Source organism: Fukomys damarensis, unplaced genomic scaffold, assembly GCF_012274545.1.
Source record: "Fukomys damarensis isolate Sample0158 unplaced genomic scaffold, DMR_v1.0_HiC HiC_scaffold_16, whole genome shotgun sequence".
Taxonomy (NCBI): Eukaryota; Metazoa; Chordata; class Mammalia; order Rodentia; family Bathyergidae; genus Fukomys; species Fukomys damarensis.
The window spans coordinates 114,649,576-114,672,796 of record NW_022900928.1 but is presented as its reverse complement, the minus strand read 5'-3'; the positions used below and the strand labels follow the sequence as shown (position 1 = coordinate 114,672,796).

At 35.6% G+C, this 23,221-nt stretch overlaps 1 protein-coding gene across 1 annotated transcript in view; it reads left to right on the top strand.

The window, feature by feature from the left end:
- The first annotated feature begins 625 nt into the window (after positions 1-625).
- Bard1 (BRCA1 associated RING domain 1) overlaps positions 626-23,221 on the top strand; it is a 50,490-nt gene continuing 27,894 nt past the window's right edge. Inside the window, exons 1-6 of the mRNA XM_010616030.2 lie at positions 626-700; positions 791-847; positions 7,323-7,459; positions 13,574-14,529; positions 16,832-16,912; positions 18,757-18,929. Coding sequence (XP_010614332.1) covers positions 7,417-7,459; positions 13,574-14,529; positions 16,832-16,912; positions 18,757-18,929 — 1,253 coding nt within the window. The 5' untranslated portion in view covers positions 626-700; positions 791-847; positions 7,323-7,416. The remainder of the gene's footprint in view (positions 701-790; positions 848-7,322; positions 7,460-13,573; positions 14,530-16,831; positions 16,913-18,756; positions 18,930-23,221) is intronic.

The window sequence follows — 23,221 nt, the reverse complement described above, 5'->3', positions numbered from 1 at the left end:
TTAAGAAATGTGGAGAACTTTTTATTGATATGTAGTATGTCTGCAGAGGTAATTGGATGATAGTGGTGTAAATACCCAAAGGTCCTAGGGTTAGTACAAGAAACCAAGCACAGAAAATGTTCATCCTTTAAAGGCTTTACTTCTCTTGCTGCATTTTGTTCACCAAATTTAACAATTTGATGTCCGTTTATTAGAAGTACCAGTACCTTCCTAAGACTGTCAGAGTTTGCAAGTGTTTTCATGGACAACATTGGGAATATTTTGTTTCTCTCTTTGCTCTTCAGTGAATCATTCTCAGTTTTTGGACTGTTACCTTAATGACTTTGTAAACAAGGGAGTCCTTGTTTGTACTTCTTATCTAGTTGTCACCCTTGCCTTGACTCTAAGAAATGTTCTCATTGTAGGTTACATTTTAAAATTTATGGTCACTTTAAATTGCTCAGTGAAGATCTGCCTTAGCAGTTAAAAGAAGTCAGTGGTTGTTTTTGTCACTAAGAGGAAGAGGTTTAGAGATACTTGAATAAAGTTGTTCCTTTTTGTAACTTTGCAGCAAATACATTATAAAAAGTGTTATTACTTGTACTGAAATTCATAGTTGCTATTTGGATTCAACAGGTGCATTATGAAAATGTTTCACCAAGGGAATAACAGCCTTTCAGATGAATACTCATTAATATTCCCTGCTTTGAGGTGGAGAGAAGTATGTGTACACATTTGGAGTTATGAAATGATGAGCATGAAATGTTTATCTAACAATGACCTAAATTTGACTTTTTCTTTCTTAATTCAGCACTAATATTCTGAAGGAGCCTGTGTGCTTAGGAGGGTGTGAGCACATCTTTTGTAGGTAAGTAATGCCTTGATATATGAAAGGTAACTGCATTTCTTATTAGATAGCAATCATGTGACAGTGTTGATAATAGTATTTCATGTTTGTGTATCTTTCATAGCCTGTAACATACTGTACATTATCTCATTTGGATCCTTATTGTCTTAGTTTACAAATTTAAAAAAAAAAAAAAAAAGCTCAAAGATGGTAACTTGTCTAAAGTTACAAAGCTTAGTTAACTTTCCAAAGTTTGAGGGGGGATTAATGCCTTACATAATCCAAATGTGCCTCTTTAAAAAGAATCTTTCAAGGACTGGTTGGTTCAGAACAACAAATACTGTCTTATACTTGCCAAAGATAGAAGTTTAAGGTCAGGCTTTGTTCCTTCTGAAGGCTGTGAGGGAGAATCTGTTCTATACCTCTATATTAGCTTATCATGAGTTGCTGGTAATCTCTCCCATTCCTTGGCTTATAGATATATTATCCTTATCTTTGCCTTCCAGTTCATGTGCCATATTCCTTTCCTTTCACTTTTTTATAAGTACTAGTTCCTGTTAAATAAAGGTTCATCTCATTTTAACTTGATCATTTACAAATACCCTATTTTCAAATTAAGTCACATTTCAGAGTGTTGAATAGTTGACCTCAGTATCTTTTGTGAGGATATAGATTTTAATATTGACAGCATTGTGGTAGTTTGAGGTTATGATTTACACTCTGCATCTATAATCTCTGACCAACCACAAATCAAAATATTAAAAAAATTACATTTGTGTGGAACATGGACAGACTTTTCTTGGTGTTATTCCCTAAATAACATGGTACTAAATGTTTACATTTTATTGGGTATTACAAGTAATCAAGAGATGAGTTAAGGTATATGGGAGAATGTGTGTAGGTTATATTCAAACACTATATCATTTTGTTTAAGGGAATTGAACAGCCATAGATTATGGTATTCATGGTGTGTAGGGAGATGGAGGTCTTGGAACCAATCCCTTGTGGGTACTGAGGGATGTCTATTTTATATCAATCCCTGATAAAATAATCTGTGTGCTCTCTTTAAGGTACCGTTCATTTAGGACATGTGGTAAAGATGTCAAGCTTTGTGATCTCAGACCCACGTTTTCATTTGGTGATACAGAGCTTGAATCCAAGGCCTTTGCAGAGCTCTATCCACAGCCATTGTTTATTTATTTGGAAGAAGATTCTCACTGAGTTGCCTAAACTGAGTTTAAACTTGCCATCCTCTTATCTCAGTCTCCCAGAGTGCTAGGATTATAGGCATACAATATCATGCCCAGCTCTTAAAGCATTATATACTCATCACAACTGAGGACCATAAAGTGCTCTGTGTGTGTGTGTGTGTGTGTGTGCACACGTGTGCGTGTAGGCACACATGTGTATGTACCATATAAAACTGAAATTTCTTTAGCCTTCCAGAGTGCTGGGATTACAGGGGTATGCCATCATGCCCAGCTGGATGTTATTCTTTAACACTACACCAAAACTTGAGGCATGCCAATTTTTTAGGTTAATTGCAGTGTGGAATCTGAAGCTATATTAGTAAATTTTATACTGTTACACTAAAATCACTTTTCTATACACTACTTTGAATTGATCTTTAACCCAGCATGCTTTTATGATTATTGTACATTGGCCTTTTGGAAATTTTAACTCAATGGATTATATAGATCTGCTGAGAAATTATATATTTTTTCAGAATTTTGAACTAATATCTATGTAATAGGTTTTGTTGTTTTGAGACAAGGTCTTTCTGTGTAGCCCAGGCTGCCCTTGAACTTGAGACTATTGTCCTGTCTCAAGCCTCCCGTAATGCTGGGATTTTAGGCATGAACTATCATGCCTGGCCCACTGTATAATAATTTGAGAATAGTTACAAAATAAACATAGAATATGGATTGAGCATTCCTAATCCAATAATCTGAAATCCAAAATGCTCTGAAATGTGAGACTTTTGAGTACTGACTTGGTGCTGAAAAAATTACGGTACTTAAAAATTTTCAGATTTTCAATTAAGGTTCACCTAGTAAAATGTATGCAAATATCCCCAATCCAAAAAACTCCACAGTGAGCAGTGAGACATTTCTGGTCCCAAAGCATTTCATGTAGGGAGGGATACACAGGCTTGTATGTAAAGCAGACCCAAGTAGTAGTGCAGTGCTGAATAGGTGATTTAACTAACTGGATCTCGTTTTCTTCTGAAAATGAGCTGGTGTTTCTCAAGGAATGGATTTCAGATTTATTGGTATTCCTTAAATAAGTAATGCACAAGAAGTAAATTGCCCTAGTAATTAGTTTTTATATTTTTTTGTGTGTTGGAATTCCAAGTTAGAATTCTGTTTTGAGGTAGAGTCTCACTTTCTTATCCAGTCTGATCTTAATCTCTTGACTTATGTTGCTCCTGCCTCACTCAGCCTTCTGAGTAGCTGAAACTATACTCAACACAAGTGCCTGACACAAGTTTCAGAGTTCCTTTCTATAAGCAGAGATACTTGTAAAAGTTTCTTTGCTAAAGAAATTGAACATTTATTGAACTTGATAATCTCAAAGATGTCTCCCAACTATAGTTTTTTGTTTGTTTGTTTTTGTTTTTGGGTTTTTTGAGACAGGGTCTCACTATGTAGTTGAGACTATCTTGGAACTCACTGTGTAGCCCAGCCTGGTCTTGAACTCACAGCGATCCTCCTGCCTCAGCCTCCTGAGTGCTGGGATTACAGGTGTGCTCCACCATGACCAGCTTTCCAACTCTAGTATTCATTTTCACTTTTTTCTGAATTAGGCAGGAATCATGCTAAAAGCCCAAGGATACAAAAAGTAGAAATGCCACAGGTTTTGTTTGAGTTTAGTTCATATAATAATTCTCTATGCCTACAAATGAATGGGATACTTAAGAACGTATTAGTTGGGAGAAGTGTAGCTTTTATAATTACTATGTTCCTCATTCCCACTAGCATCCATCTCTTGAGAATAAGGATGGAGTAAATGTAATAGGATTTTGTTCTGGAATTCAGACATGTATTTCAGGGGGGATTATGGACCCCCCTTTAAGCAAGAGAGAGAGAGGGTATTTGCAAAGCCTTTGTAACTATAAATGTTAGGAAAAACTTCTGTACTATGAGACTATAAATAACACTTAGATAACCTGAAGTAACTTAGCCTGTATATTATAAAACTGCACAAAAGAATCAAAGATCTTGTCTCAAAAACTATTTTAAGGGTCAGGGATGTAGCTCTGTGGTTCTGCTGCCTGCCTCACAAGCTCAAGGTCCTGAGTTTGATCTCTGGCACCAAAAAAAAAAAAAAAAAATTCAGAGTGTTGAATAGTTGACCTCAGTATCTTTTGTGAGGATATAGATTTTAATATTGACAGCATTGTGGTAGTTTGAGGTTATGATTTACACTCTGCATCTATAATCTCTGACCAACCACAAATCAAAATATTAAAAAAATTACATTTGTGTGGAACATGGACAGACTTTTCTTGGTGTTATTCCCTAAATAACATGGTACTAAATGTTTACATTTTATTGGGTATTACAAGTAATCAAGAGATGAGTTAAGGTATATGGGAGAATGTGTGTAGGTTATATTCAAACACTATATCATTTTATTTAAGGGAATTGAACAGCCATAGATTATGGTATTCATGGTGTGTAGGGAGATGGAGGTCTTGGAACCAATCCCTTGTGGGTACTGAGGGATGTCTATTTTATATCAATCCCTGATAAAATAATCTGTGTGCTCTCTTTAAGGTACCGTTCATTTAGGACATGTGGTAAAGATGTCAAGCTTTGTGATCTCAGACCCACGTTTTCATTTGGTGATACAGAGCTTGAATCCAAGGCCTTTGCAGAGCTCTATCCACAGCCATTGTTTATTTATTTGGAAGAAGATTCTCACTGAGTTGCCTAAACTGAGTTTAAACTTGCCATCCTCTTATCTCAGTCTCCCAGAGTGCTAGGATTATAGGCATACAATATCATGCCCAGCTCTTAAAGCATTATATACTCATCACAACTGAGGACCATAAAGTGCTCTGTGTGTGTGTGTGTGTGTGTGTGCACACGTGTGCGTGTAGGCACACATGTGTATGTACCATATAAAACTGAAATTTCTTTAGCCTTCCAGAGTGCTGGGATTACAGGGGTATGCCATCATGCCCAGCTGGATGTTATTCTTTAACACTACACCAAAACTTGAGGCATGCCAATTTTTTAGGTTAATTGCAGTGTGGAATCTGAAGCTATATTAGTAAATTTTATACTGTTACACTAAAATCACTTTTCTATACACTACTTTGAATTGATCTTTAACCCAGCATGCTTTTATGATTATTGTACATTGGCCTTTTGGAAATTTTAACTCAATGGATTATATAGATCTGCTGAGAAATTATATATTTTTTCAGAATTTTGAACTAATATCTATGTAATAGGTTTTGTTGTTTTGAGACAAGGTCTTTCTGTGTAGCCCAGGCTGCCCTTGAACTTGAGACTATTGTCCTGTCTCAAGCCTCCCGTAATGCTGGGATTTTAGGCATGAACTATCATGCCTGGCCCACTGTATAATAATTTGAGAATAGTTACAAAATAAACATAGAATATGGATTGAGCATTCCTAATCCAATAATCTGAAATCCAAAATGCTCTGAAATGTGAGACTTTTGAGTACTGACTTGGTGCTGAAAAAATTACGGTACTTAAAAATTTTCAGATTTTCAATTAAGGTTCACCTAGTAAAATGTATGCAAATATCCCCAATCCAAAAAACTCCACAGTGAGCAGTGAGACATTTCTGGTCCCAAAGCATTTCATGTAGGGAGGGATACACAGGCTTGTATGTAAAGCAGACCCAAGTAGTAGTGCAGTGCTGAATAGGTGATTTAACTAACTGGATCTCGTTTTCTTCTGAAAATGAGCTGGTGTTTCTCAAGGAATGGATTTCAGATTTATTGGTATTCCTTAAATAAGTAATGCACAAGAAGTAAATTGCCCTAGTAATTAGTTTTTATATTTTTTTGTGTGTTGGAATTCCAAGTTAGAATTCTGTTTTGAGGTAGAGTCTCACTTTCTTATCCAGTCTGATCTTAATCTCTTGACTTATGTTGCTCCTGCCTCACTCAGCCTTCTGAGTAGCTGAAACTATACTCAACACAAGTGCCTGACACAAGTTTCAGAGTTCCTTTCTATAAGCAGAGATACTTGTAAAAGTTTCTTTGCTAAAGAAATTGAACATTTATTGAACTTGATAATCTCAAAGATGTCTCCCAACTATAGTTTTTTGTTTGTTTGTTTTTGTTTTTGGGTTTTTTGAGACAGGGTCTCACTATGTAGTTGAGACTATCTTGGAACTCACTGTGTAGCCCAGCCTGGTCTTGAACTCACAGCGATCCTCCTGCCTCAGCCTCCTGAGTGCTGGGATTACAGGTGTGCTCCACCATGACCAGCTTTCCAACTCTAGTATTCATTTTCACTTTTTTCTGAATTAGGCAGGAATCATGCTAAAAGCCCAAGGATACAAAAAGTAGAAATGCCACAGGTTTTGTTTGAGTTTAGTTCATATAATAATTCTCTATGCCTACAAATGAATGGGATACTTAAGAACGTATTAGTTGGGAGAAGTGTAGCTTTTATAATTACTATGTTCCTCATTCCCACTAGCATCCATCTCTTGAGAATAAGGATGGAGTAAATGTAATAGGATTTTGTTCTGGAATTCAGACATGTATTTCAGGGGGGATTATGGACCCCCCTTTAAGCAAGAGAGAGAGAGGGTATTTGCAAAGCCTTTGTAACTATAAATGTTAGGAAAAACTTCTGTACTATGAGACTATAAATAACACTTAGATAACCTGAAGTAACTTAGCCTGTAGATTATAAAACTGCACAAAAGAATCAAAGATCTTGTCTCAAAAACTATTTTAAGGGTCAGGGATGTAGCTCTGTGGTTCTGCTGCCTGCCTCACAAGCTCAAGGTCCTGAGTTTGATCTCTGGCACCAAAAAAAAAAAAAAAAAAAACTTGAAAATGTTTACATATTTGTCCAAAAACAAAACAAAAGATACTTCCTTGCTCTTTCCACAGTGATTTTAAAGTATTTCCATAAAGTGGAATATTAAGATTAGGATGGAGGAGGTTAGGATTGCATGGTCACCATGCATTGGATACTGTATCTGCTTACATCTTTCTCTGTACCCTAACTTTTTAGATGCTATAGGTTTGTTTGCAAGGAAAAATTATGCAAACTAATGTCAAGCTAAGTCAAGCCTCCAAGTAGTTTCATAGCAAATCATATCAATTTTAGATTTAGATTTTATGTTTTCATACTTTGTAAACATACTATTTTAAGTGTTTCACAATTTACTATTATGTGTTGGAACAACATCTACTTTATTCTTGATCAAATTTTTTATTGTGTAGTTTTTGAAGTTTAAATTCTCCTGAATGTATGTGTGTTTGTTTGTTTTTAAGTGATTGTGTAAGTGACTGCATTGGAACCAGATGTCCAGTATGTTCCACCCCAGCCTGGATCCTGGATGTCAAGATAAACAGACAACTGGACAGCATGATTCAGCTTTGTAGTAAGCTTCGAAATTTGCTATACAACAGTAAGTTTTCAGATAAGAAATATTCCTGTCTCTGATTAATTCATATTGATCACATAAAGAATATAAAAGATCTATCCACAATTCTAAGATTTATAGTTTTGTTATTATTGCTGTTGCTGTTTGACTCATTTTGAGAAATGGTGGGAAACAGAGTTCTCTTTCATAGATGAGCAACTAGTATTCAGAGAAGTAATCTTCCTAGTCACATATGTAGTTTGTACCAGAAGCATTAGAATTGGAGGCCCTCCTCCTTTGTTTTCTCTTTTTTGAGAAAAGGCTGGCGTTGAACTCACTATTTAGCCTAGGCTGGCCTCAAACTCATGGTGACCCCCCTGCCTTACCACAAGTGAGAGGTGGCCATTTTTTGGATTGTTAGTCCAGAGGCTTTTTCACTACCTTATACTGACTGCTTTTTATAGTTATTCTTATTTTTGTAGAATATATATGGAATAATGATTTTGTCTTTGAGTGCTTCACTCACTTAAATACACTTTTGCAAGATAGAATGCAACAGTCTTCCATGGATCACTTTTTTAGACTGAATTAATTAGATGAGCACATTTTGAAAGAATAAAAAATTTAATATTCATTTTCTTTTCTATATGAATGGAAGTTAATGTTTTTCAAATTGTTCTTTGACTCTGTATTAACTATATATCCTCCTATTGTGCTTTCTGCTGAGAACTAATTAACTGTAAAAAGAAAGTAAAGTGTTTTGAATCTTTATAACTGGATATTGGAATTGTCTTTTTATTGACCAGATCATGCCATTTTAGCATGCTTGTGGAGACTCTTTTCTTGCTTGGCAAGATGCCATGAATGATTGATAATACTAATATAAAATTGTTGGATTTCTGTTTCTAAATCTTTTGTTCTTTGAATGCTGAAATATTGTCAACTACTAAAGACGTTGATTAAACAAAGAAACACATCAAATATTTTAAGTTTTATGGACCAGAGTCTTTTTTTTTTTTTTTTTTTTTTATTTAATTTTTTTTGTTTTTTGGTACTGGAGGATCAAACTCCAGACTTTGCGCTTGCCAGGCAGGTCGCGGAACCACTGAGCTAATTCCCTGGCTCCAGACGTCCCTCTTTTAAGAGGAATTTAAAATCTGGTGTATGAAAAATTCCATCTGCTTATCTGGGTAATTATATTACACTCCGTATTTGATAAAAGTATGCTATAGGGTTAAAGTTTACTTATTTTTGGATGTAGTGATATACACCTTTTAATAATGTTTTTCAAGATATAATATTGTGGTTGTAAACCTCTTAAAATGAAATTTTTTTTCAGTGTTTGTTCTTTTTTTTATTTTTTTGGTACCGGGGATTGAACTCCGGTCCTTGCGCTTGCAAGGCAGGCCACCGAACCACTGAGCTAAATCCCCGGCCCATCAGTGTTTGTTTTCTAGTTGAAAATATTGGTATGTAATTTGGTTTCCCTTTCCCCACATGAGTCTGTGAATTAAGTCAGGAGTTCTCAGTCAAGAGTCATTGCCTCTTTGGGCTGGGGATTTAGCTCAGTGGTTCTGCCACCTGCCTTGCAACAGAAGGTCCCAAGTTTGTCCCAGGTACCAAATAAGAGTCACTGCATCTTTGACAGTGCTTCGAGTTGTGCACAGGGCAGGATCAGTGCCTCCCTGAATTAATTGTATGATACGAACAGTGTTTGTGTCTGTGTGAGAATGGCTTTCCTCAGATTTTTAGGGGTGTGTAATTTGCTAGGCTTATTAGCCATGCATTGAAATTTGGGAGTGCTACTGTGAGATTCTCATATTTTGATTTGACTTTTCTCCAGTTACTGTGTAATACAAACTGGGTGGCTTACACAAAAGGCCAGAGATCTAGATGTGTGAAGGATTGGTTCCATCCCCTCTTGAGGTCTGTGAGGAAGAATTCTGTTCTAGCCCCATTTCCTTGGCTTATAATTTACCTGTCTTCCTGTTCGCATGATGATCTCCTTGTACAAGTGTTTATTCCAATTTACCTCTTTTTTTTTTATGGTTTTTTGAGACAGGCTCTCACTATGTAGTTGAGACTGACCTGGAACTCACTATGTAGCCCGGTCTGGTCTCAAACTCACAGGGACCCTCCTGCCTCAGCCTCCCGAGTGCTGGGATTACAGGCATGCACCACCCACCTGGCTCTGTCTCTTGTTATCTATAGCATATAACCAGGTAAACATCCATATCTCAGCTATATTAAGTTACAACCAGTCCCAGGAATCATCAGGTTTGTAAGTCAAGTGTCCACTGCACTAGGGGTACGCTTTATCGTACACACATCATCTTAATTAATCTGCAATGACCCTGTCTTCAAATAAGGTTACATTCTGAGGTAGTAGGGGTGAGGGCCTCAATGTACAGATTTAGGCAACAAGAGGAGAGACGCAATTTAATTCCTAACAAGTAACATGACATTTTCAATGTCATAAAAAACTAAAGGTAGAGTAACATTTAGAGGTTAACTGCCATCAATTATGTTATGCTGGGTACCTTGGAGTACAAGAAAGAATAAAATAGAGTCCTTTTCCAAAAATGTTGCTGTAGTGAGTGATGTTTGCATCATTAATATAATTTTCACATAAATGCCTTAATATTTTGTCATTGAGGAAGATATTTAGGACAATTGAGTTTAGAACAGTTTTCTGGGTGGGCCTCTTAGAATAGTCTTATCTCAGTAGAGGTGAAGTTGGAAGAAAGAATTTTAGTAATTCATAATTATCAATTCATAATTTTCTTTTTTTGGATTGAATTCGGGTCCTTGCACTTGCAAGGCAAGCCACCGAACTGCTGAGCTAAATCCCTGGCCCAATTCATAATTTTCTAAAGGGAATTTTGTGTTTGTGTTTATTATAATGAGCAAATGAGGGGCTTCTGTTTTATCTCAGCACCACACACACACACACACACACACACACAGAGAGAAAAAAAGAAACAAAAAAGAATAATAAATCATTTTAGAACTTACTAGACTATCCCACTTCCTATCCTGGGATTGAATTTAGTCTTGTACTTGTTAGGCAAAAAGTCCACCACTAGCTAAGTCCCTAGTCACTCAACATTGCTTATTTTAAGATGAATTGGAATTTTGGATAACACATAATCAGAATTACAGGAGCTAGAGAGGTATCTCCATTCCCTTAATCTATATCTTAGGATACTGGTTAGTCATGTTGTAACTTTCTTCTTTTTATTTTTATTTAGAACATTTTTTTTTGAATTAGATAAAGTTGGCAGTGCTAGGCCTAATTCATATCCTAGAGACTAAACTTAATTAAAATAATTTTATTATTTATTTATTTGGTACCAGGGTTCGAACTCGGGACCTTGCACTTGTGAGGCAGATGGTGGAACCACTGAGCCAAATCCCTGGCAATTAGAATAATTTTAAAGCAGATTTTCAGATTTTGGTTTATGTAATTCATTTTATAATTGTAACATCCTTCTTTGCTACCCTCAAAAGAAATGACAATAAATCTAAAGTATAAATATATTGAAATATATCTACCCAGATACACTTATTTCCATTTTAAATTGCCTTTTCTACTTTAATGTAAATTGCATCATGATCAACTTTTCCTCTCATAGTCCTTCCAAAACAAGGCTTGAAGAGAATGCTGAGCTAAGGTCTCTCCTGCCCCCGTGCTTTATTTTTGTACCTGTCTGTCTGTCTAGCTATCTATTTTTGAGACAGGGTGTCCTCTGTAGTCAAGGCAGCCTAGAACTCATTATGTGGTCTTGAACTTGAGATCATCCTGCCTCGGCTTAGGAGTAGCTGGAATTGCAGGCATGTGTCACCACACCTAGCCCACCATTTTAGTTTGTCTATTAGTACGTTTGACATGGTGCCTTTGTGTTAGTTCACCTATTTAGCACTTCCAAAACTAGAGTAGTGTAAGTTGGACAGGTATATTAGGCAGATGCAGTTAATAATTGGGAACAAGAAATGGTTGGTCCTTTTGTAATGAAGAGCTTAGAAAGTGAGTGAGCTACATGTAAGGGTGTTTGACTAAGTGATTTCTAAGGTCTAGCCTCAAAATTGTATCGCTGTTAAAATGACCACCTGTTGAAGATGATGAATTAAGTGGAACGGTTGATCATCTTCCATATTATCTTTATCTTTAAAAAAACCCTATAGTTCACAATTTATATTTCAAATGAACCTTGTTACTTGCATTTATTATAAAATATATAATTACTGTAATTAAGGTGGGTAATTAAGAAGAACTTGTCAAATCAAGGACAGAAAATATGGTATAGTAGAAATAAAAGCCTGATATATAGTAATACTTCCTAAAATGAGCTCCTAAATACTTCAGCAGATTTTTCTTGGTTCATTGTAGTTTAAAGAGAAGAGACTGTCAGATTTTTCTGACGGTTGTTTATGGATAATTTTACCTTATTATAATATAATCTGCTTTGTACTAATAGTGTTAAATTTAAATGTTTTTATTTTCTCTTGAACCCTATGAAATTAAATTAGACCTTGCAGGTGATGGTTCTGTCTTGTGATTTAAAGAGATATTGGTCTTTCTGAAGTGATTATGTAGTGTTTCATATGTGCTGTAACTTTTCATAATAGATTAAGATGAGTGAATAGCTATGGTGCTGTGGTTGTTTTAAGTAAAACTAAATACAACTTAACTTACAAAGTAGTCCCTCTTTAATAATGACGTTAATGTCATACAGATGGTAAGCAAAGTGCTTCTCTTTTTTTAATAAGGGTCTAGTTAATCAGAGAAATTTCTCAACTTCTATTGTGAAACCTGTAATAGAAAATAATTTGAAAGGCACACAGTGCCCATCATTATAATCCTTTGATGTAGATTAATGATAGTGAAATCACATTTTCTAATTGCTTCTCTTTTCTATACTTTATTATTAAATTTTAAGAAAAACATTTGGCTATGTAGCTCCTTAGTAACGTGCATATCTTTGCCTTGATATTTTGTGTTGTACTTTGAAATATTTAAATTCAGAGAATTAGAATTCTTTTAAATGATATCATTAAGAAATTTACTATATGCAAGGGAGGCTAATATTTTTCTTCTTGAAATGAATGCAATTATTTATTATACTTAGAAGCATTCACCCATAAGGACTATTGTAGCTATTAATAGTATGACTTATATTTCAGTGGTAGTATTTTTTTGTTTGTTTTTACAGCTGTGTCTTAGAGATGCTGCATAAAATTCAGAAATTTACAGTCATACTTGCAGTTATGGGCCTTGCTTGGTTATACCAAATTAGATAATTAAAATCTATTTGAGCAAAGTTTATTACTGGATTATCAGTAAAATTACTGTGTACATATAAATTACATGAATATTTACTGTTTCATTTACTCTTTATCTGTTAAGAAATAATGTACACCTGAATGTGAAATTTTTCTCCTTTTAGTTTTAGGGACTTTCGTCAATTAAGTATGTTATTACTACTTATAAGGCTTATTTTGCTTTAAGTGGCCAATCTGCATTTTGTAAGGATTATAAATATTGAGGATTTCAGGATTTGAATGGTTCTCAATTGAAAATATTGTCACCTGCGTTGAAAAAGTAAATTTAAAAAAATCAAATACAGGTTTTTACAGACTTAACTGAGGATTAACCTTTAAGTCTTTGTAATCCTGAGTCTTTCTTAAAACGTAATCTTGGTAACATTTCATTTTGACCTTTCCTCTAGACTTGAGATTATATAAGAAATGGCTTAGTTTTGAAATCTACTTCCACTGCAAAGAAAAGACCTTGTTGAATTTAGATGTAAAGTCTCTGTGTGAGTGAGTGAGTACCGCATTCAGAGCGTGATTTCCAAGATCCAGTCTCAGTAACACTTTGTGGACCAGGTGGTATTCAGCTTGGATTGTCAGTGAAATGTTTCATATTTTGTTCTCTGCTGTACCTCTCATCTCTAGAACACTGTCTAGCACAAAGTAGGAATCAGTAAACATTTGTTGAATAAGAGGCTAGGTACCTGCTCTCCAGTAAGGCCATAGTCTGGAAGTAGAGAGAAGTATGCACATAAAAAGTGACAAACTTTAGTAAAACTACAAACAAAATTCTTTGAGAGATTAGTGAGAGTAATCCCTTTAACCAGTTACTTTCCTTTCCATCAGATTTGAAAGAAGATGCATCTAGGACAAGTTTATTTAATGATGCAGAAAACAAGAAGAATTCAATAAAAATGTGGTTTAGTCCTCGAAGTAAGAGGGTCAGGTATGTTGTGAGGAAAGTTTCAGTGCAGACCAAACCTCAGAAGACAAAAGATGAAAATGCTCAGCAAGCCTCAATGTATGAATTTGTTTCTTCAACTCCTCCTATGGTTGTTCCTAAGAGTGCTAAAAAAGCTTCTACAACATCTGCAAAAAAGCCAAAAAAGAAAACTTTAGCTGAAATCAACCAAGAATGGACTTTAAACGCAGAGAAGGAATCTGATGAACTTGATCTCAAAGACGAATTTAAGGAAAAGCAGGTATCCTTCTGTAGCCAGCCAGCCATTATTGGTAGTCCACAAGTAAATGGTGAAATAGACTTACTGGCAAGTGGCTCTGTAACAGAATCAGAAAGTTGTGGAAGCTTAAATGAAGTCTTTCTACCATTGGCTGAGCATATAGAGTCTCCAGACAATGACCAGAGGATTGAAGTGTCTGCTGAGAATGGTTGTGAAAATGATCTTCCCTCTAAGGTGTCTTTGCCATCAGGTCATAATAGAAAACGTGGACATTGCAACAGACTTTCTAGTCCTGTTTCTAAGAAATGTAGAAGCAGTATTCCGAGTACCAGTGGAGATGTTGTTAGGCAAACAGTGCTCCTAGAAAACATTGCGTTGCTTGACTGTTCCCCACCAGCTTCAAGCACACTTAAAGTTGATGACACATTAAGGAGGGAAAATGATACCATATCAGATGATTCCATTAGCCTTTCGCCATATACACTACCTTCTACATTGAATAGTTCCAGTTACAGACGACTGATGTCCAGCCCCTCTGCAATGAAGCTGTCCCCCCATGGCTTTGTGGCCCAGAAAAGAAATCACAGAGGAGAAACTTTACTTCATATTGCTTCTATTAAGGTAGGATGCTTATTCTGATACACAGAATCAAACTGTTACTCAACTTTTTATTGCTGTTACAAATGCCTGATGATCAACATACAGAGAGAAAGGGTTTATTGTTGTTCAGAGTTTTGGAGGCTCTGTTCCATGACTGGTCTCATTGCTCTGGGCTTGTGGCAGCATATCATGGGAGTGTGTGATGAAACAGGCATTCCCCTTTGGGGAGGGAAGCAAAAGAGGGGAAGAGGAGAAGGGCTGAGTCTCCCTTTGCTGTTCAAGGGTGAACTCCAGTGACCTAAAGACCTCCTACTAGGCCACAGCCCTTAGTCTTTCTAATGCTATCAACCAACATGTGAGGCTTTGAGCAACATCGGAGATGAAAATTTTAGTAGAGACCAACTGTGAAGCAGTTTATTTGAGATTTTTGAGAACAGGCTTAAGGATAGGATATTTAACCTACTGCAGATATGATACTTCCTGTCCGCTAGAGAAGCAGACTTTACAGGGCCTGCCTATCTACCTGTGACCCTGGCTCTGGGAAGCAAGATCATATAGGAGAAAACCAGCACTTTTCAGTGTAACAGTTCAGTAGAACACACACATGCACTCCTTATTTTCAGCCTTTAAAGTTCGACTTGAAAATACCAAATCACAAGTTCAAGCCTAGCCTGGAAAATTTAGCAACTTAGTGCTACATCCAAATGAACCCAGGAACATTCTAGCAAGATACCAAGTTGAAATAATTTTAAACGATCTACTGAATACAGCACAAACTGCTAGAATCATACATATTCCCTACCTTCAATATAATAAATTTCTACAAAATATATTTTAAAAACATCCTCAAAGCTTCCCACATTTTAGTTCTACTTAAATGTAAAATGGCAGTCACGTGGTAACAGTGCAGTAGGAACCCAGTGACAGTTTGAAAGCAGCTGCCTCTCTTTTAATTTGCTAGACAGTTGCTATGTCTCTTTCATGTCACCTCTTCATATTATCAAAGGTGTCTTCTATTGACATTCCACCCTGAAACTTACAGCTGATTAGCAAACTGCTTACTTTTTATATCCAATCTTCTGTCTCCTCCCTAACACTTAAAAGTCTGTCATATTTTCATCTTTTTACCTTACACAAATTTATAGTCATGCACATAAATAAAATTATGATAATTAGATTGGTCCAGAGTAACAGGGTAAATCTGAATCAATACAAAGTTTCCAGGAAATAATTAAATTGTGCTTCTCCTTTTTTAAAAATACTTTCTTCTCTAACAGAGTACTGTTTGGTAAAGAAGCATTCACTCTTACTTCTCACAACCTTAAAGAACTGACTGAGCCTTCTTAAGCCACAGCCAAAAAAAAATTTACATTGTTAGTGGGGATGTAAAATAATATAAACGCTATGGAAATCTGTGGAGATTCCTCAAAAACTAAAAATAGAGATTTTATTTAATCTAGCTATCCCCTTCTAGGAATCTTCCCAAAAGAATTAAAATCATCATCTTTCAGGGATAGATGGATGCCCATCTTTACAGCAGCAGAGTTTATGATGATGACAAGATCTTGGAAACAGTGTATATGTCCATCAGCAGATGAATGGCTAGGTAAAATTGTGGCATTTATCTACCCAATGGAGTACTTTATCACTATAAAGAAAGATAAACTTGAGGCATTTGTGGGTAATTAGATGCAGCTTGAAAAAATGTTAATTGAAATGAGTCAGACACACAAGCTTAAATATCATGTGGTTTCTCTTATATGAGAAACACTGTATAAATACTATGTAAACACACACAAAGAGCAAAATAGAAGAGAGGTAAATAGGAAGTTGGGTGAAGTTCACATACTTCCCCAAGATACATATTCCATTGTTTCAAAAGTATTTTAATATATATGTTAATTCGTTTTATTTAGACCACTAGTTTCTCTTAGTTCATTGAAAAGAAAGTTTCGTTGTATAATCTATTTCATTCTTTATAAGAATCTTTTTGTTCTGTGTTGTACTCTTGTGTAACTATTGTGAACATGATGATAATCTATTAACTATCCTCATTTTGTTATAAAATTTTAAAAAGTTTTTTCATAAAGTAAAAAAACTATTATGATCAGAGCATTGAAAAAAACTTTATTAGGTCAAATCATTGGCTAGAGTTATTTATTTAGTATCTTGAAATGAATTTTGAATAAATAATATCTCAGGACTTTATATATTTGTAACTTGTTACTTAGCTTATGAACAATTTCTTTAAAAGAAATTTTCAGTATCTTGCCTTGTTTTTGATGCTTTTAAACATCTTTTTATTTTTTCATTGTTCTACCAGGGTGATGTACCATTTGTAGATTACCTCTTGCAAAATGGAAGTGACCCGAATGTTAAGGACAATGCTGGATGGACACCATTGGTAGATTTCTTTTTTCTTTTTTTTGTGCTGGGGATGTTTGTTTTTTATTCTCTTTCTTTCTCTGTTTATAGTTTTTACAGTTTATAGTTAAGTGATTGTCTATGTATCATTCCTCTGCTACCTACATATGTTTACTCTGATGAGTTTATGTTTTCACTGAATATGAGAAAATAATTGTTTTCCATTTAGCTTTTCAGTTGTGACAGGTAGGAAATTGGCTACCTTTTGGTTACCTTTAGATTTAGAATCCAGTTACACTACATTGCTGTATTTCGCTAAGGTACAGAGGTAACTTCAGTTGACATCAGGTTTCATTGTGTAGTGTTCATGTTGCTGGAACCCAATTTTGTGGAATAAAGAGAAATCAGAAGGGCTGAGTATGGCATATGATCACAAGGGAGTGCCTCTTACTGAAGATCTATTTTAGCTTTACTTGTACCCTGTCTTATCTAATTGCAAGTACATTGAGATAATAGAAAGCTTTTCTTACATTAAACATTTTTAAAACTTTGCTTTTTGTTACTATAGATATAATATGAATACTCTGGGAGGAAAATGGTAAGAACACTTGGAAACAATTACTACGTGGTCTAATTATATTAAGAAAATAAACATAAACAGGAAGAAAAAGGCTAAAGTTGTAGGCAAAGTGGGAAGGGTAGGGGAAAGGTGATAAGGGAAAAAAATATATGAGAAAATGAAAAAATGGAAATAAACTATTTGTAAATAGGGTGGGGAGGAGAGGGTGAAGGGAGGGCAGGGACAAGGGGAGAAAATGAGAACCAAGACCTGTCATGTAAAGGTAAAGGATCCCAATGATGAATGTAACTGTACTGTACACCTAAAATGTACCAATAAACTAAGTGAGAGAAAAAAGAAAATAAACATGAGATTTGAATGCAACCACAGAAGAATCAACAAATGAGGTAGAAGTGTATAGCCTATAAGCTAGAACTTAGGAGATATTTATTAGAGAAAGTGCAGAAAAAAATATGAAGACTCCTTGCCAAATTCTTAAGCATGGAGGATTTTTCTGGATCAGCATTCCTGTATTGTTTGGACACTGCAACCTTACTAATCTTTCTCAGAGATTAAACTTAGTTTTAAAGACACTGAGGCAAATTGTAATAAAGGTTGATGAGTGCTTTAGAAGGATCTGATACCTACTTTGAATTCTTTTCTCTTAGAATAGATCTACAGATGATGAGCATGGTGTCATCTATTATGAGTAGAAATAGATGTCCCAAGAAGAGCAGTATGCCAGAAATTTAGGAGAAATCAACATAGTGGCATTGGTGGAGTTCACTAGACATCAGGAAAAATTTGCATATAAGGCATCTTTGAACATTCTGCCAATAGTAGTTCTGTCTTTCATTTAATAACCTCTTTTTGAATATCTACTCCCTGTTATTTTGTCATGGACAGTACCTTTATCTAGTATTTCATCCAATAATTTCATTTCAGTGAAGAGAACTTATTTAGTAATAAGCACATTTGAGATATCAACTGTTGGGTAGATAGGCATTTGTGGTGGTCCACTATTTATGTATGACCTGATGTAGTGAAGAACTATTTCAGATTTTACACATGGTGTGATTTTTAAGTTCTCTTTCTTACTGTTTAATTGTGGGACAAACTTAGGAGTTATAGTTGGACTAAAGCTACATTTTCTTTTACAGAATGTACATTTGACCTAAGACTTTTCTTTTCCCAAGAGTTGCACAAATGTTATTAGTGACTTACTCTGTCACTACATACGATCTATATAAATAATATGTATGTTGGAATCATTTACTGACCATAGTTCTCATTTCTTTCTCTTATTACTCTTCTCTCTCAATTAGCATGAAGCCTGCAATCATGGGCACCTGAAGGTAGCAGAATTGCTGCTCCAGCATAAGGCCTTGGTGAACACCACAGGCTACCAGAATGACTCACCACTTCATGATGCAGCCAGGAACGAGCACCTGGATATAGTGAAGCTCTTGCTGTCCTGCGGAGCCTCCAGGAATGCTGTGTAAGTAGTCATCCTCTAACCACTAGGTTCTGTACTGAAGATCAGCATTTATACCCTTTTCCTTGAAGAAATGTAGGTATTCAGAGATTTTCTGTGTTACTTCAGAAACAGTTGTCCAATCCATGTTAGGAACTTCCATTTTATGTAAAAATTCATTTAGTTTTTGTATTCTATAGACGAGAGTCCTACTTCTAAAAACATATAATTGACTTAATTATTTTTTATGCTACTTAATCCTTTTGAATTATTTTAAATATTCTGTTCTTTTCTCATTTAGCATAACAACAGTGAAAGTATATAAGAATTCAGATATGGGGCGAGTTGAATTATTTCGTAGATTTTTTCACATTATTCAAATGAGGCTCTGAGTAAATTGTTTTGCAGTGTCAGGGCACAGAGACACATTAGTGAATGCTGGCGGCTGCATTTTAAAATTGCTATTGTCAAGAGTATCACAAGCAAATGCTGTATGTAGATTTTATATCTTTAATCTGTAACTTGGCTCATGTCTCCCTATATATAATTTTACTCTTTTCAGTTAATTAGGTAGTTGAAATGAAAATGCAAGTATTGCCTCTCTGTGCCCCCATTGCTTCTATAGACTGGGAAAGAGCATACAAAAGTCAGGCATGTCCTGTTGCAGAAGCAAATAAGAATTACAAAATGTGGCACTTCTGGGTTGTAACTTTTTATAGATAACCATTTACTATAATTAACAAATTAATAATGCAGGAATGATCTATATCTTGGTGCTGTTAATTTTAGTATGTGTGTCATCTCCTTTATTTTCCATCACAAGTTAGAAGACAGTTGTTATATATGTGAAATATACATGAATATAGTCTTTGATATTTTTCTGTGTGTGTGTGTATGTTTATATACATGAACATAACAATACTTTGTAAGGATTTAACAGATATGACCCTCCTGTGGGTATAGTGAGCCTTTTGAAGAAGCAAATGGTTGCCTGGGTCAGGTGAAACCTGAATACTTTCCATCCTAGAGTTCTTAAATCAGCCATGATTCCTTTAATGAATGGAGCACTGGTCGGGGTGTTAGGGAATCTAGCTTTTATTTGTGACTCCATGATTGATTTTATAGCCACAGGCAGGTTAATTTCTGTGCCTTGGTATCCTCACCTATAAAACATGGATGACACCTGCTGCTTTTCTATTTCTTCAGAGCATAGTGAAGATTAATGAGCCAAAACACAGAGCCTGTCCTGTTGTTTGTACACCATGATTCTTAAACTATACTGTGAGGGCTTCAGAATATACAAGGAGTGGGCCTGAGATAGTGAGTGACTCTCCCTTCGTGTGTATCTTTCCTTTGAGAGGCATCTGCTTTGATTGGCTTACTTGGGAATTTGACTGACTTAGGTGTGTGTACATAACCCAGCACTGTGCAATAGACCTTTCTACAGTGATGGAAATGTTTTATGTCCATGCTGGGCATTCAGTAGCCACTAGTCACCTGTAGCTATTGAACACTTGAAAATTGTCCATCATTATGAGAAATTAAATTCTGAAATGTATTTAAATGGCCCACTTGTGCCAGGTGACTCTTGTATTGAACAGCTGGTTGATACAAATAGGACAGCTGGGAAAGAGTGACAAAGAGGTTAGGATTACTGCTGGATAAGGATTGTATGGCAGATGCAGATATAACTTTAGCCTTCAGTTATAACAGTGATTGCTGTTTTTAAAAATTGTTATTTCTGCTGGTTATTATACTGAAATACTTTTCTCTGTTTTTGTTTTTTTTCTTTTTCTTTTTGTTTTATCTTGTGGTACTTTTTACCTGATTGGCTTTACTGGTTTCCTATTGGTCTCTTGATTGCTTCACTTTAATTCATTTCCCATACTGCAATGTCAGTATTTTCAAAACACATAGGTCTGGCCAATCACGTTATTTACTTAAAAGTCTTCAGTGGCTTCCTAATAATGTATTTAAAATATACTTGAAACTCCAAAACATGGTTTTAATTCCCTCAACGGTCTGGGGCGCTTGCTTTTCAGCTTCATCTCTGCACAGTTCCTCCCATGCCCTTTTTCTTCAAGCATGTTTTTTGTGTTAGCCTTTCTGAGTTTTTATTTTCTTCAAATGTGCCGGCTGTTCTATTTCCTAGCCTTTATACATGGCTTTCACATTTTCTAAGAGTCCAGTTTTAATCTTGGAGAATGAGGAGAACTTTTATATCATTCAGTATTTGTTGTCTGGGAATTTTATACTGGAATTGTTTAAGACCTCTATATAGTCAGTGATTACTAGAGAAACAGATTTAATGCAAGATGTAAAAATAGAATACACAAGATTGGCTTATAATGGGCCCTCCCAGAGTCAGGTGTGGAAGAGTACAAAATGGCTGTCTGTGCACTGGAAAACCAAGGATCCAGCTGATGGCCTAGAGCTCACTATAATGTCCCATGTAAGTCCACATCAGGAGGCTGAAGGGTCCACAGTGGAAGCCTGAACGGTCTAGGCAAGGCTGAAGGGTCTGCACTGGAGGCTGAAGAGTGTATGATGTAAGTCAGGAGACAACATCCAAAGTAATACGAAGACTGGAGCTCCTCCAAAGAAATAGAAGCAAGCCTTCCTTCTGTCTACCTTTCATTCTATTCAGGTGGCAAGCATGTTGGTTGCTGTCACTCATACCCAGGGTGGGTCTTTCTTCAGTAAATTCCTTCAGCCACACCCAGGACTATGCTGATCTTATTTAGTTCTTTCTTGCTCGTTGACACAATCAGTGAACTATCATAACCTCTTTGCCCTCCATCTTCCACTCTGCCTTCTGTACATACCAATGTGAACCTAGGATGAAAGTTCTTTCATTTTAGAACCATTTGTAGTATGTGGAGAATATTAGTGTGTGCCTGTGTGTGTGTGTGTGTGTGTGTGTGTGTGTGTGTTAACAGAGAGAGAGGTAGAATGTAGGATTTGATACTTGCTCTGCTGTAACAGATTTTTTCCTTGAAAGGATGTTGATTCTTTAGTAGAAGATATTATATGGGCCATCGGACCTACTAATTCTCTTGTCCTAGTTGGTATCTTTAAAAAAAGAAAAAAAAACGAATCACCTACAAGGATAATTTGTTTTAAAGCTTTAAAAACTATGTTGCTCTTTTGAATGATTCTGTTTTTTCCTACTCAAAGCAATCATAGTGACTTGAAAAATTAAATCTTTTTTTTTTGTACCTGGGATTGAACTCGGGTCCTTGCGCTTACAAGGCAGGCCACTAACTGCTGAGCTAAATCCCCGGTGAAAAATTAAATCTTTGTGTTTGCAGTTTTGTAGTTCATAAAGGACTACATGGACTGTCATGGCATCCTGTCATGCATAACAGTTTTGGTATTAGAAAAAATGCCATGTATATGTTTTTGCATGTTGGATGATCTCACGTGCAGGTACGGGTTTAAATTTGCCTATCTTGCCTCTCTCATTTTACTAGTGCTGTAGCTCATCCACAGCATAATTGTAGGAAGGTATCTACCATGTCTTTCCTGTATGGTTTTACTGTATTCTGAACTCTGCCTTTGCCTGAGACATTAAACACCGGACTGTAATCCTTTGTTGAGTCATCAAGATTGGCGATCAGAAAGAATCCTGTTAGAAAGATGATTTTAGTTTGGTCCAGACTCTTTAATCTTCAGATTGTTCCAGACAGAAAACTGAAAATGACTCTACTTTTATGTTAAAAACCATAATCCTATACTTTCTAATTATTTAAATTGTCATTACAAGAGTTTGAAAAAGTATATCATTAAAAATAAATTGGGGAAAATTATATTGAGACTAACACTAGGACATAACTTACTATGTTTTCTTATTTGTATTTTATATCTTGTCTCCTAATAACGCAAATTTAACAATATTAATAGCAGTCACCAGCTGGTACTATCTGCCAGGTACTGTTTTAAGCACTTCTAATGTGTTCTTCTAGTCCTACTAGTAATCTTAAAAGGTAGGTTGCATTATTAGCCTCATTTTTATATACGAGGAAATAGGGACAATAGTTTTAATTAATTTATTTAGTCACACATCTGACTTTAGACTAGGCTTGAGTTTGAGATGCTCCTGCCAAAATACCCAGAACACAGACATTCACCACCATGTCTGGCTTGTAAGTCTGTCTCTTAACCACATGCCTGGTTGGTGCTATCTTCAGGCTTATGCAGCTATTTCTGGATATGTTCAGGTTGTTTTCTTGCCTTAATGCTACTCCTTTGTACATAATCTGAGTTTATCATTTCAGAACAATCCATTCCCTGTGGTGGATATATATATATATACA